At 41.5% G+C, this 11,748-nt stretch overlaps 2 protein-coding genes across 2 annotated transcripts; one reads left to right on the top strand and one right to left on the bottom strand.

The window, feature by feature from the left end:
* Window positions 1-1,501: 1,501 nt before the first annotated feature.
* atxn7 (ataxin 7) lies at window positions 1,502-6,268 on the top strand. Its single transcript, XM_010774927.1, has 4 exons — window positions 1,502-1,519; window positions 1,862-1,983; window positions 2,110-3,238; window positions 3,847-6,268. The coding sequence occupies exons 1-4, from the start codon at window positions 1,517-1,519 to the stop codon at window positions 3,862-3,864; spliced, it is 1,272 nt and encodes a 423-aa protein (XP_010773229.1). The 5' UTR covers window positions 1,502-1,516; the 3' UTR covers window positions 3,865-6,268.
* Window positions 6,269-6,936: 668 nt separating this feature from the next.
* On the bottom strand, window positions 6,937-10,910 carry psmd6 (proteasome 26S subunit, non-ATPase 6). The gene is made up of 8 exons (XM_010774926.1): window positions 10,646-10,910; window positions 9,723-9,928; window positions 9,018-9,163; window positions 8,701-8,920; window positions 8,508-8,616; window positions 8,141-8,309; window positions 7,250-7,327; window positions 6,937-7,157 (listed from the first exon to the last, which is right to left on the bottom strand). The coding sequence occupies exons 1-8, from the start codon at window positions 10,788-10,790 to the stop codon at window positions 7,061-7,063; spliced, it is 1,170 nt and encodes a 389-aa protein (XP_010773228.1). The 5' UTR covers window positions 10,791-10,910; the 3' UTR covers window positions 6,937-7,060.
* Between the last annotated feature and the right edge of the window lie 838 nt (window positions 10,911-11,748).

Below are 11,748 nucleotides of genomic sequence, written 5' to 3'. Positions count from 1 at the left end.
AAACTTGTCCAACCTCAATTGCTGGTATACGAAATACCAGTAGTGCAGCTGTTGTCATGTTCTTCACAGATCCCCCACAAATGAATTGAGCAAGTCACTAGTTTCTTGGTCATCCGTTGTCTCCCTTTCAAATGTGGGTTTTCTTGACCTTTGTGCTGACCCCCACCATAGATCCACTGGCCCTTCAGCATTGAAGCCTTGGATTGGCCAGACTATTACATTTATAATGTTAAATAAATGAAAACCATTCACAGTTAAGAATTAGATATTAATTATTAATGCTGTAAATTGCCTTTAATATGTCTCTCTATATTTTAATGTGTTACCTTTTTAGAGAAGTGATTATATTTTTATGCCAATATGTTTCTATGGTAAAGTTTCGTTTCGCACTTTTATTTTGGTAGTAATAAGATCGGGACTCTTATTTTGAAGGAACTTTTACCGGAAGTGAAAGCACAACTTAGCAGAATGTAATGTACATATTTCGCCTCCCAAGACTTTACACATTTCCTCTTTGCTTTTGGTTCGGGTTCACCTTGCGCTTTATCAGTTGAATCACTTTGAACATTCGTTTGAGATGTTGGCCGAACGTTTTACCCCACCGTCAAATAACTTAATTTGCGTCTCCATTTTTTGTAAAACAAACGCACTGCGCACGGGTTATGGCTAGAAAGGATCCGTCTTGTGTAAAACTCGCGAGAGTTTGCAAGTCACGTGGCTGAATGTTTACGTTTGGCAGGCAGCCTTTCAGTTACGATCGTTAACTAACATCAGTGGGCCACTGCAAATGATGGTGAGAAGCTAAACCATCTATTAATTATGTCAATTACAGGGAGTGTGATTGTTGAAAATGGGGGTGTTAAGCGGGTCTTGCTGTTCAAAGATCGCAGGATCTCGTTACCCTTGAGGGATCACCAACACTATGGTTTATTTTTTATTCACAGGCAAGTCAATGTTGTCGCAGTAAAAGTCCCAAGATAGCTCCTGGTGCAATACAATGTTCCCTTTCAGTGTTTCACTATTATGTGTGATGTTTCTCTATTAATATTGCTGCTGCATTAATGTGTATGTTGCATGTTACTTCTGTAGATGTGTTTCCGAGCCTCTCCGATTACAACGAGAATTACGACAACGTGACCTCATATTTACACTAGACGGATCCTTTCTAGCCATAACCCTGCGCACGCGAGTAAGCGTGCATCGCTGTCTGGCTCCGTAATCACACCAATGCACGTGCAACTTAAGTATCAGGTTCCGACTGGTCACAACAATAATTAAATATCACTCTTGATACAACAAATAATTAACATTTATCTATTTTGGGGTGCACATTTTGCTGTTTGCTGTCCTTATGTTAAAAACTGGTTGCCACTGATGGCAACCAAAGGCCAAGAAGTGGTTGGCATTTTTTCTGAATGGTTGCCAATGGCAACCTGGCAACCGTTACTTTCGAGCCCTGCAAAGCTATTAATAGAATGATCTCCAGGGCTCTTTACACATTTTTGCAAGTCGTATAATGGTAGGGAAAAAACCCACTGTTTATTCTGGCATCATGTGGAAGAAAATGTTGTTGACATCTTAAAAACAAGCATGTAAACACAACTGTAATGTTAAGCAAAATGATGGAGGTCATTGGAATAACAAATGTTTCAAAAATACATCTATTGATATCCTGTTGAGAAATCATGCATGATAATATTGAGTAAACAATCTAGCACCTCTTAAAATGCACTGTTAAAGAGGAAGACATGAAGACGACTGTTAGTTTTGTAATTATATTGTTAGCTTAATTTCTTTTGGACTTGATAACCTGCAGTTAAAATCTGATATATTCTCATACGGTTTCTCCCTCTGTTCACAGTTCTGTACATTTGGAAGTCGACTGTTTGGGAGAGGCTGCTACTCCTTTGACAGGAGATTGGACAGAGTGCGATGTGCGCTCACCTCAATGATGGACAAGCACGTCAACTCTCAGATGTGGAAGTAAGTGTGTCCAGCTCAGATTTGATTAGAGCCCACACACATGATCACTGTTCTCCTTGGCCATTCCTGGTCTCAATATTGACTTTTACAGTTATAGCTAAAAGTTGATGTAATTCCTTGTTGCAGGAAAATCCCCTTGGCCTTGGAGAACTCCTCCTCCTCTGTTGTACCTTCACATAGGACAAGCACAAATTCCCACAGTAGCACCCCTTCTTCAGGCTTCCTGGGCCCCCCTGCCACCCTGCCCCAGACTCCTTATAGCCAATCGTACGAGGGCAAGTCCGTGCTCTCCTATGGGACCACCTTAAATGCCCGCAGCTCCCCACAGGGCGGGGCTGAGCACCCGGCCTACGGCATTACGCAGGCCCGACAAGTGTCTTCGTCGCCTCAGATGCCTTCAGCCCACTCGTCCTCCTCTTCGTCAGCTCCTTCCCTCGCCTCAGGCCGGGCGCTTAAGTCCCGCTCCTCCTCCTCCAGCAGCAGCACTACCAAGTCGTCGTCATCGTTCAGGCCCAGAGACATCTCCTCTGGCCCCTCCACCCCCCTCTCCCCCAACTCCCTCAGTGGAGCCAACAGTAACAGTAGCAACACTAGCTTCAGCTCGGGGAAGAAGAGGAAGAACAGTGCGATTCTCTCTTCGTCCCACGTCCCTTCTGACTCCTCCTCCAATGCCAACTTTTCCTCGTCTTTCAAGAAGAACTGTGCAAATGTCGGCAGCTCAGGGAGCACCTACCACCACGGCTCATTAGGTCCTTCATCCTCCTCGTTGTTATCTTCCTCCCACACCGGTGTCCACAGCGTGGGGCTCAACTGTGGCCCCACGGTGCGGACCAACTCACTCAGCCTCAAGGCCGAGTCCACAGGAGGGTCAGCGGGCGGCTCCTCGGGGCCGCCGGCGAGAGGCCCCCCCTCGGGCAGCCCTGCAGAGTCCATCAAGCGCATGAGCGTGGTGATGAACAGCAGCGACTCCACCCTGTCCCTCGGGCCCTTTGTCCACCACCCGTCTCTATCCTCCTCTGACCACCACACCAACTTCAGCCACCACTCTGACGGGCGCCTCGAGGGCAAGAAGCGCAAAAGCTCTCCTGCCTCCAGCGGCATTAATAGTGCAGGGGGAGGGGGAGGTGGGGTGGCAGGAGGGGGACCTGGACCAGGGAGAACCAAAGTGGCCAAGTCACCTGCCATCAACAACATCCATGGGAAGCATGGGCGGAGCATTCCAGGGACACCAGGGCTACCCAACAACCATTTTCAGGTGGGTTTTTCATACTACAACAACCAGGATGCTTTGTAATACCAAGGGCACTAAATGACACATTTCAACTGCTCCTAAACCTACCTGATATTACAAAAGCCAAAAATAACTTTTCTTCTTCCCTTTTTAATATCATTTTATTAATAATTGTGTACTTTGGTAACCTGTTAGGAACATTTTTCTCATTTCATAGAATATTTTTTTAATTAAAAAAGTAATGAATAAGAAAATATCAAAGGATTATTTAATAATATAGATCGCACACAGGCGGACAAATGTGTCATAATGAACACATCATAGGTTTTCATAGCAGACATTTTGAAAGCAACATCTTACTATTGTCCTTTAAAGTCACTAAAGCAGTTTGTTTTCCTTTGGTTGCTAGCAAACAAACACACTATGTACTTATATTTTGTACACCTTTTGTTTAATGAAGTTATTGTATCTCTAGAATAACTCTGTCTGCCATTGACATACAAATGTTGGATTGCACCACTGCAGACCAGTAATTATTTATTTTGAGTGTTAAAGTTAATTTCTAGCAGAGAACTTTTTTGAAGGCGGATATTTGACACCCACTTTGACACTGTTCTCTCCCTCCTCCCCAGCCAAAGGCTCGTCCCTGACAGCGGTCTCCGGCTTCGTTGTGTGGAACCGGCAGGCGGACGGGGAACAGTCCGGAGCTTTCCGCAAACCGCTCTGGACGGCACGAGGCCTTTTAATCAAAACCCACATTTCTCTCAGCTTCCCACAATCCTCAGGGTGGAGATGATCTGGACTGCCTAGTGAAGTCAATGTGGTCCTTACTATTTCTCCCAAAGCCATGTGTGAGTGTGTGTGCAAGTGTGCGTGAATGTTGGGAGGGATATGGGCGCGATGGTACGGCGTAGAGTGCCAGGGGTCTAATGAGCGAGCCAGGGACCCTGCCCCCCCCCCTCACAAGTGTCCCAGTATTCTGAGAGGTCTTCCTGTCTAGAGGAACAATAGCAACAGCCATGAGTCTCTTGAGCTTCATTGGGTTGAAGTGAAGGGCTGCAGCGACAAGCCGCCATGACGCTGAGCACCTGGGGGAGACAACAAGCCCATCTCCTCCGCGTCAGTTAAAGAATGGCTGTGCGAATGTGCGTACAAGTATTTGTCTCATGTCAGATTCTGCTGGACTACTGGAATTTCCAACTTAATTTCACCCCCAGCGCCTGATCTCAGAAGCCTTGGAAGGAGGAGCAGCAGCAAACCGTTTCTTGCAACACACAATCACCCTGTGTTGTTCCACTTCTCCTTAGTCCGACTCTACGTTCCAGTAACTTTGGGTTAGCCCGAGAGGAGCCTATAGGGACGATCTGGTCAATCCTTTTATTACCCAGAATAATTATGCAAAGTGTTACCTTTTTATGATTTCTTATGAGCTTTTTACACTGAACTACAAAGAGTCTTTGTAGACGTGGTGAAGGCAGTTTCAAATGTGAAAAGGACGCCTGATGTGCCCATTCGATCGAATCTTTTGTGAGAGATAACTTGGACATCATTTTCCGAATCTTTTCATTGTGCAAAAATGATCGCCACACAGTACACCTACCCCCAACTGTGAAAAGCACTAAGAAACTACTTTCTCTCCACAGGCATTGCTTAGTCGTACACAAACTGGCCAAAATCTGCTATCAGCTTTGCCAACTACTTCTTTTTTTTTTTTTTTTTTTACAAAAAGGTGGGCAATTCTTGATCATGAAGCGGTGATGGTGCATTGCCTGCGTGGATATGATACAACTTGTGCAAGCCGTATTGTTATTGCCACAACTTACCTACTTTATACCCATTCAGCCCAGTGGAATCCACAGCTGTTGTGGGCAGATGTGAATTGTAATGTTTATTTTTCCTACATAGGGAATCAGGTATGGTACGTCTTAACTGGAGCAAACTTTATGCACGTCACCTGTCTTCTGTGGGTTGGACTGTCCCTCCTGTGTGTAACCACTACCCACGCTCTGGATGTTACAGTTCTAATGCCTCAGCGTAACACTATGTTGGTGTGTGTCGAGGAAAGACTAGTGGTAGTAGAACGGATAACCAGGCATTATACTCTATTCCTTTGTCAAAATGGAGTCTTAAATCAGGCAATACTTGCCCATCTCGTCGGGATGTTTGTTTATTACGAGTATTCTCGAGGGGTGTTAAGTGCGAGATTCATGGAGATGGCTTCACGGGACATATTTTAACTTTTGGCAACACCTTTTGATTTATGAAACCTCCACTGATGTCAGTGTCGAAAAGTAGAGGAGACATTTTTTAATATTCTTATTTTAGCCTTTTTTTTTTCTTTCTTGTAGCCTATGTATCAAACAAGTATTGAAGTATCCCTATTTGAGAATACATATTTTGTTAAATTGTACATAGTGAAATATGTATTTTTGCACAGGCATTTTTCGTACATGCTGAATTTTTGGTACAATTTTCAAAACATGAAATACAAAAGGAATTATTTATTTAGTAAAAAAGAAAAGATGGAAAAAGTCAAAGAACTTGATTATTTGAAGTGGTTCACTGCCAAGTCTATATAATGCAATACGCCTATATGTAGAAGCCGAAGCATCTCATGAATCGTGTACTGAGATGTTTAAAGGAACAAAGGTGAAGTGTTGCCACTGTAGCATGTGTCTGTACGACGGAGGATACCTTTATTCAAGTTCAAGGTCTCTATCACACGTGCTTTTACAAGACGTTTTACGTTGCCTATGAATCAACACAAAAAAAGTTACTTTATGACCCAATTAGCCTGTGATTTTGAAACGTCCCGCGGACTTGAAGCCGTGCCCGTTGTCTCACCGGTTTCCATGGACTCTTCAGTCACACACTTTGTAGACCTTAAACACATGTTCTTTTATAAAGGCTGAAGGGACTTTAGCAATCATCGCAAGGAAGAGGAACACTTCAAAGTCTGACTGCTTGCATCATCGTTGCCAAACAAGTAATTTGAATCACAGCTTTTAAAAGAAATATCAAATTAAGAAAGTGCCTGAATTTGTTTCACCCTGACTGTTTGAGGACAGTATTCTTTGTGTTGTTTTACCTTACTTGAATGTTCGAAGTGTTAAGGACTTTGCTTTTAAATCTGCCTCTGAGGCCTAAATAATGGTAAAACCTGAGCTTGTCAGCTGCCCAGTATGAAACACTTTTTAGTGTGTTTTTGTGGGGGGGGTTATCAAAGTTTTCCAGACAAGACTTCAAGATTTTGTCAGCCCCCGTGTGGCTTAAGCCCCCTCTAGTTTTACTGGGATTTCTATGTAAAAAAACATTCAATCAAGTGTTTTTTTTAATCCTCAAACTCCACTGACATCTCAGTGTTTCCAGCAGATGGGAACATCGTGAGGATGTTTTTTTTATTAGCACCATAGACTTGGAATGTGAAAGTGAGAATACAGCTCGTGTTTGGGAGGAAGAAATAATCCACCATTCATACTTTGTAAAAGCGTGTATAGATTTTTTTTGTATACATCAAAATCATTTTCAGCTGGACTTATGTATTGGCTGCTATGTAATTCATGAACAAACATAGGTTAGAATTAATATTTAAAGAAAAAAAGATTGTATAGTATATTTGTTTTGTAACAAGTTTCTGTAAATAAAATAATTTATACTGCTATTTATATGAAACGATGTGTCTGCCTCTTTTCTATAATAAAAACAGTCAAGGAAATGCGGTGTCAACAGTTAAACAAATTTTATTATATACACAATATAAGAGTCACTTTGTCAGACAAACTACTGGTTCGGGTATCCCAAGATGAATAATGCAAGTTCCCCTTGCAGACAAAGAGGCCGCGTTGGTTACATGTTGATGACTCTCGACAACTTCTGGACTCTGTTCAGCAGCAGGTCGCCCTTCTTGATGGTTTCTTGGTACTGCCAGTTTTTGCTATCAGGTCTAGAAAGAAAGCGGGAAGAGATTTTACAGTTCTGCATCTGGTTACCGAGTCATTTCTTCCAGTACTGAAGTTTGGAGAATAGTTACATTACCTATTGGTTTCCACAATCTCATTCACTTTATCAATTTTACAGTGGAGACGGCCGGCAGCTATGAATCGAGAGAGTTCCCTGAAGAAAGAGAAGAGATTTAGTTCAGGGAGCAACCACAAAATCTTTGATAACATGAAGCTTCAAAAATAAATAGTTTGGGAAATGTGCTTATTCACTTTTTCTTTCAAATAATTAATTGGTACAGTTATAGTGAACACAAGCTTAACCATTAGATGCATAAATGGGTCTTTTTTGAGGGGGTTTTCCCACATGCATTTTCTATGGAATTTCATTTTTTTTCTAAAATTTTAAATAGTGAAAGATTAAATATAAAATGTTTCTAGTGTGAACCAAAATATAATACAAGTGATTTTTCTTAACCAAAATGGCATAAAAACACATTATTCTAATACGGGTCCCTTTTGACCCACTCGTGCATCTAAGGGTTAAGACATAATAGTCTTTATAGTAACCAGATTAACTTCATTCCCTCTGTTTTTTGGCAAAAAACAACACTTTCTATTAACTCAGGTGGTCGGCAACTGATCGCGAGCGTGTGAACATTTATCTTGTAGGACAGCCTCTGCCACCAGTCAAGTTTTAAACTAGTCTTTTTTTAAAAACAACAATGCGGTCACAGATAGCTTTAAAGAAGCGCCATGTTGTCTGTCATTGAAAAAAGGTTGTTCACAAAAATAGTCCTCGTCTTTGTTAATGAAATGATTACTATGTTGATTCATCTAAAACAAAGCATCACTTGAGATTCTCAGGCCGAGGTATACACATGTGCTCTTAAACTGAGGTAAAAACTACAGCTAGGATTTGTGCAGAGGCTCCAGCGTTGAAGATACATTATTTATCTCCAACAGAACAAGGTGTACATGCACTCACTGGTCGATGAACTCTGTGCTGACTCCGAAGGCCTCGGCCATGTAGCCCAGGGTGAGGGAGCGGTAGGACTCGAGCAGCTGGCTGTACGCCTGGATCCTCATCTCCCTCACATAGTAGCGGTAGTGGGGTGCAAAGAGCCAGTCCTTCTTCATCTCCTGCTCCACCGTGCCTGAGGATCAAAGAGGTCACAGGTCAGGATGTGACAGAGCAGGAAATAAATAATACAGCAACACATGGATGCAAGTTAAATGTTACTCTGACCTATCAATATATGAAATTACTCGAGTGCTAAACAGCTAAATAACTCTACAAGTGACCAGATTAAGTGTTTGCTTATTAGGACAAGAAAATAAAAAGCTTTCCTTACCCAGAGACTGGAAGAAGACGGAGTAACGGCACTCGTACATGGAGAAAAGATACTGGCGTATGTTAGGCAGACCGTGCAGCACCTCCAAGATCTCTGCCCCCTTTATGACCTATACAAATAACATGTTTTAGTTTCACCCACGACCTGGGTGAAAGCATGACACAAAACGTCCTCGATGGCTGAGTTCTCCTACCTTTTCACGGAGGTCAGGCCTTTTCAGGGCGATCATGCACACGTAGACTGTGTAGGTGACGAAGGTCTTGTAGTCCATGAGCTCGTAGGAGGTGAAGGTGGAGACTGTGTCGAGGAAGAGCTCTGCAGCTTGCTTGAAGTCCCTGATGGCCACACAGTACAGACCCTGGTAGACCTTCAGGCGGTTCCTCCGGTCCCAGTCACCCCCCTCCTCGATAAGGCTGCGGAGAGAAGCAGGCGCACAGAGAGATGAGGACTGAAAGTATAACAGGCTGTGGGTGGAGAGATGTTTGAGAACAAAGACGTAAGAGCCTTTACCTCTTGGCTTTCTCTGAGTTGCGCGTGATGAGGTCGCTATCCATGTAGAAGAGTCCGATCCTCAGCAGGTAGAAGACGATATCTAGTCTGTGACCCAGAGCCACTGTCTTGTCATAAGTCTTCCTGAAGGCTGTGAGAGCGCCCTCCTGTGGACGCACGAGACAGAAAGGCATTGTCAATAAATCAGCTACTATGCATTTTATGTTATTACATCCATCTGGCCAAAGATGAACAATAAACGAGCTTTAAGTCAATGGCAGGCAGGAAGGACATCAGTGAGTCATATTTTCCTGGAAAAGGTACACTTATCATTATTTTAAAAACCAAATAGCACACATATCAACAATGAACAAGTGTGCACCCTGAAGTAAAAAAGGTTTTTTGAAGTGAAGTTTCAGTGCATGTTTTTCATGGTGAGATTTCTATTCATTATTGACTGACACAAATTTGATTTTGAAAGAAAGGAAAACAACATAGACCCTCTTACATTATTTGAGTCTGACTACTTGACACTATGTCAGAAAACAAAATAGGTTGTCTACAGCTAACTTAAATAAAGATGTGTTTATATGACACAGCAATGATATCTGCTCAGGTGTCAGACAGTCACACAGAGAATCAACTTACCATAACATACAACCCACATTTGGCTGGTTTGAATGTTCACAGCTTTACAGGACATTATGCTGAATAGGGAGGATTTACCTTGTCTCCGATTCTGATCAGATATTCAGCTCTGGCCATCATGGCGTCTCGGATCTCGCTCTCTCCCAGGCTCTTCTCTGCGTCCTCCAGGACATCGTCCAGGCGCTTCAGCTCCTCCTCGTTGGCCTTCTTCATTTTACTCAGCAGGTCACCGTCCACGGGCCACTTCAGATCCTTACACAGACCCTCATAATACGGTGCCATGTCTGAAACAGAGAGAAAACAAGAGTCGTTTTTACCTGTGGACTGGGACAGCTCTCAGTTTTAAAAATGTAACTAAAAGCTTTTGCTTCTCATATAGACAGAGAGATAATTTATTCATCCCCAATTATGAATAGTTGTTGTGTTCAGGCATTAAGATATTGAAAAGTTTGAATACAAAACGGCCAATATATACATATTTACAGTAGAAAAGACATACCACAAAGAATAAACATTTGAATGTTCTATACAGAGAGAAATATACTACAGCAACAGAAATATATAATATACTACAGTTGCAGAAACATATGTAAATATGATAGTATACAAATAGTTCAATATGAATATATTTACGACCCAGTAAGGTTTTAAACAGAAAAACACTACAGATTTCAATAAAATAAACAAGGTTCTGTTATTTTCTACAAATAAATGCCTTGTAAAAAACAAAGGAATGTACTCAAAATCTTACTCAACCCTGTCTGATGGCTTGTCGGCTAGCTGACGTTTGCTAATAGTGTCAAGCTAACATGCTAATTTGGTTGAGCTGTTTGTTTGTGTTTAGTTGGAATACATTAAAACATATGTATAATAATGTATGAGCAACTAAGCACCCCGTGTATGCGAGTAAATGATCATTAATACCACCAGCACCATGTTTATAATGACAACCAGACTATTACTGCTACCGTTACAAGTCACTCAGTGAAATGCTAACTCACTGTTAGCTGTGATAGCGTCCATGAGCTCGGTCTTCACTTTAACGTCCTGTTTGTGCCCGTCCATTGTGAGCAGAAACTTCAGCTGTGCTATCCTCAGATCGGGGTTCTTGGGCAGACCCTCTTCCTCCAGATTTTCCTGAGGCATTTTTGGTTCAGATAATGGTTAAACAAAGAGAAAAAACGGCTGTCTTTGTGCAATTCACTACTCGCCGTTTACAGCTAGCGTTTGTCAACGATGACTACGGAAAACAGTGACTGTGTTGCTTCCGCCGGAGCGTGAGACAGAGAGGTGGGGAAAGAGCGGAGGACAGGCGGACCATTAATAACCAGGGAATCATTCACTGCCCCCTGCTGGACTGGAGTTGGAACTACACCCTTGTAAATGTATGCACTATGATTTTAGGCTTTATACACAGATGTGTTACTGTACTTTACAGCTGTTTTGGCAACATTACATACAAAAAGAGGAAATACTACAATCAAAGTGTTACTTTGTAAATGTTGCTGCCAATCAAACTTGTGAAGTAAAACGCTAAATGTATTTTTCTTAGAATACTTACTTAATAATAACCAGAAAGGGATTGTATAATATTTCCAAAATGTTTATGAAAAAAGTAAACGTAAAGTATGTCAAACTTAGTCAAAGAATTGTAGTATGTCGATAATATCATGAAAAAGGTCATACAATTATAGCATTTCAAAATATGAAGAAAAATCATAGGATAGTTTGTTGAAAATGTAAAGGAAAAGATATCTGTTACAGGTTAGTATATTCTCTATACATATATATGTTTTATAGTATGTCGAAATGTATTCAAAAAAAGTTATAGTATAATACACTTTTGCTTATAAAGTTGGAATAATTTATTTTTCAGACACATTTCTCTTTTTCCTCCAATTTACACACACAATCATTTCTTCAGAGGGGAAACATATTTTATTCCAACTTTATAGATAAGAGTGTATGTTGTATAATACGTCAAATATAGTATACTATGTATTAAAATATGTAAAAGATCATCGCATAGTGTATTACATATATTAAGAATAAATAGTTTTTTAAATACAAAAAAGTCCCGGTAAAGTATAGTATGTTGAATAAA

This window comes from Notothenia coriiceps, unplaced genomic scaffold (genome assembly GCF_000735185.1).
Source record: "Notothenia coriiceps isolate Sejong01 unplaced genomic scaffold, NC01 NC01_scaffold00014937, whole genome shotgun sequence".
Taxonomy (NCBI): domain Eukaryota; kingdom Metazoa; phylum Chordata; class Actinopteri; order Perciformes; family Nototheniidae; genus Notothenia; species Notothenia coriiceps.
The sequence above is the reverse complement of the archived record's forward strand: the minus strand, read 5'-3'. Positions and strand labels throughout refer to the sequence as shown.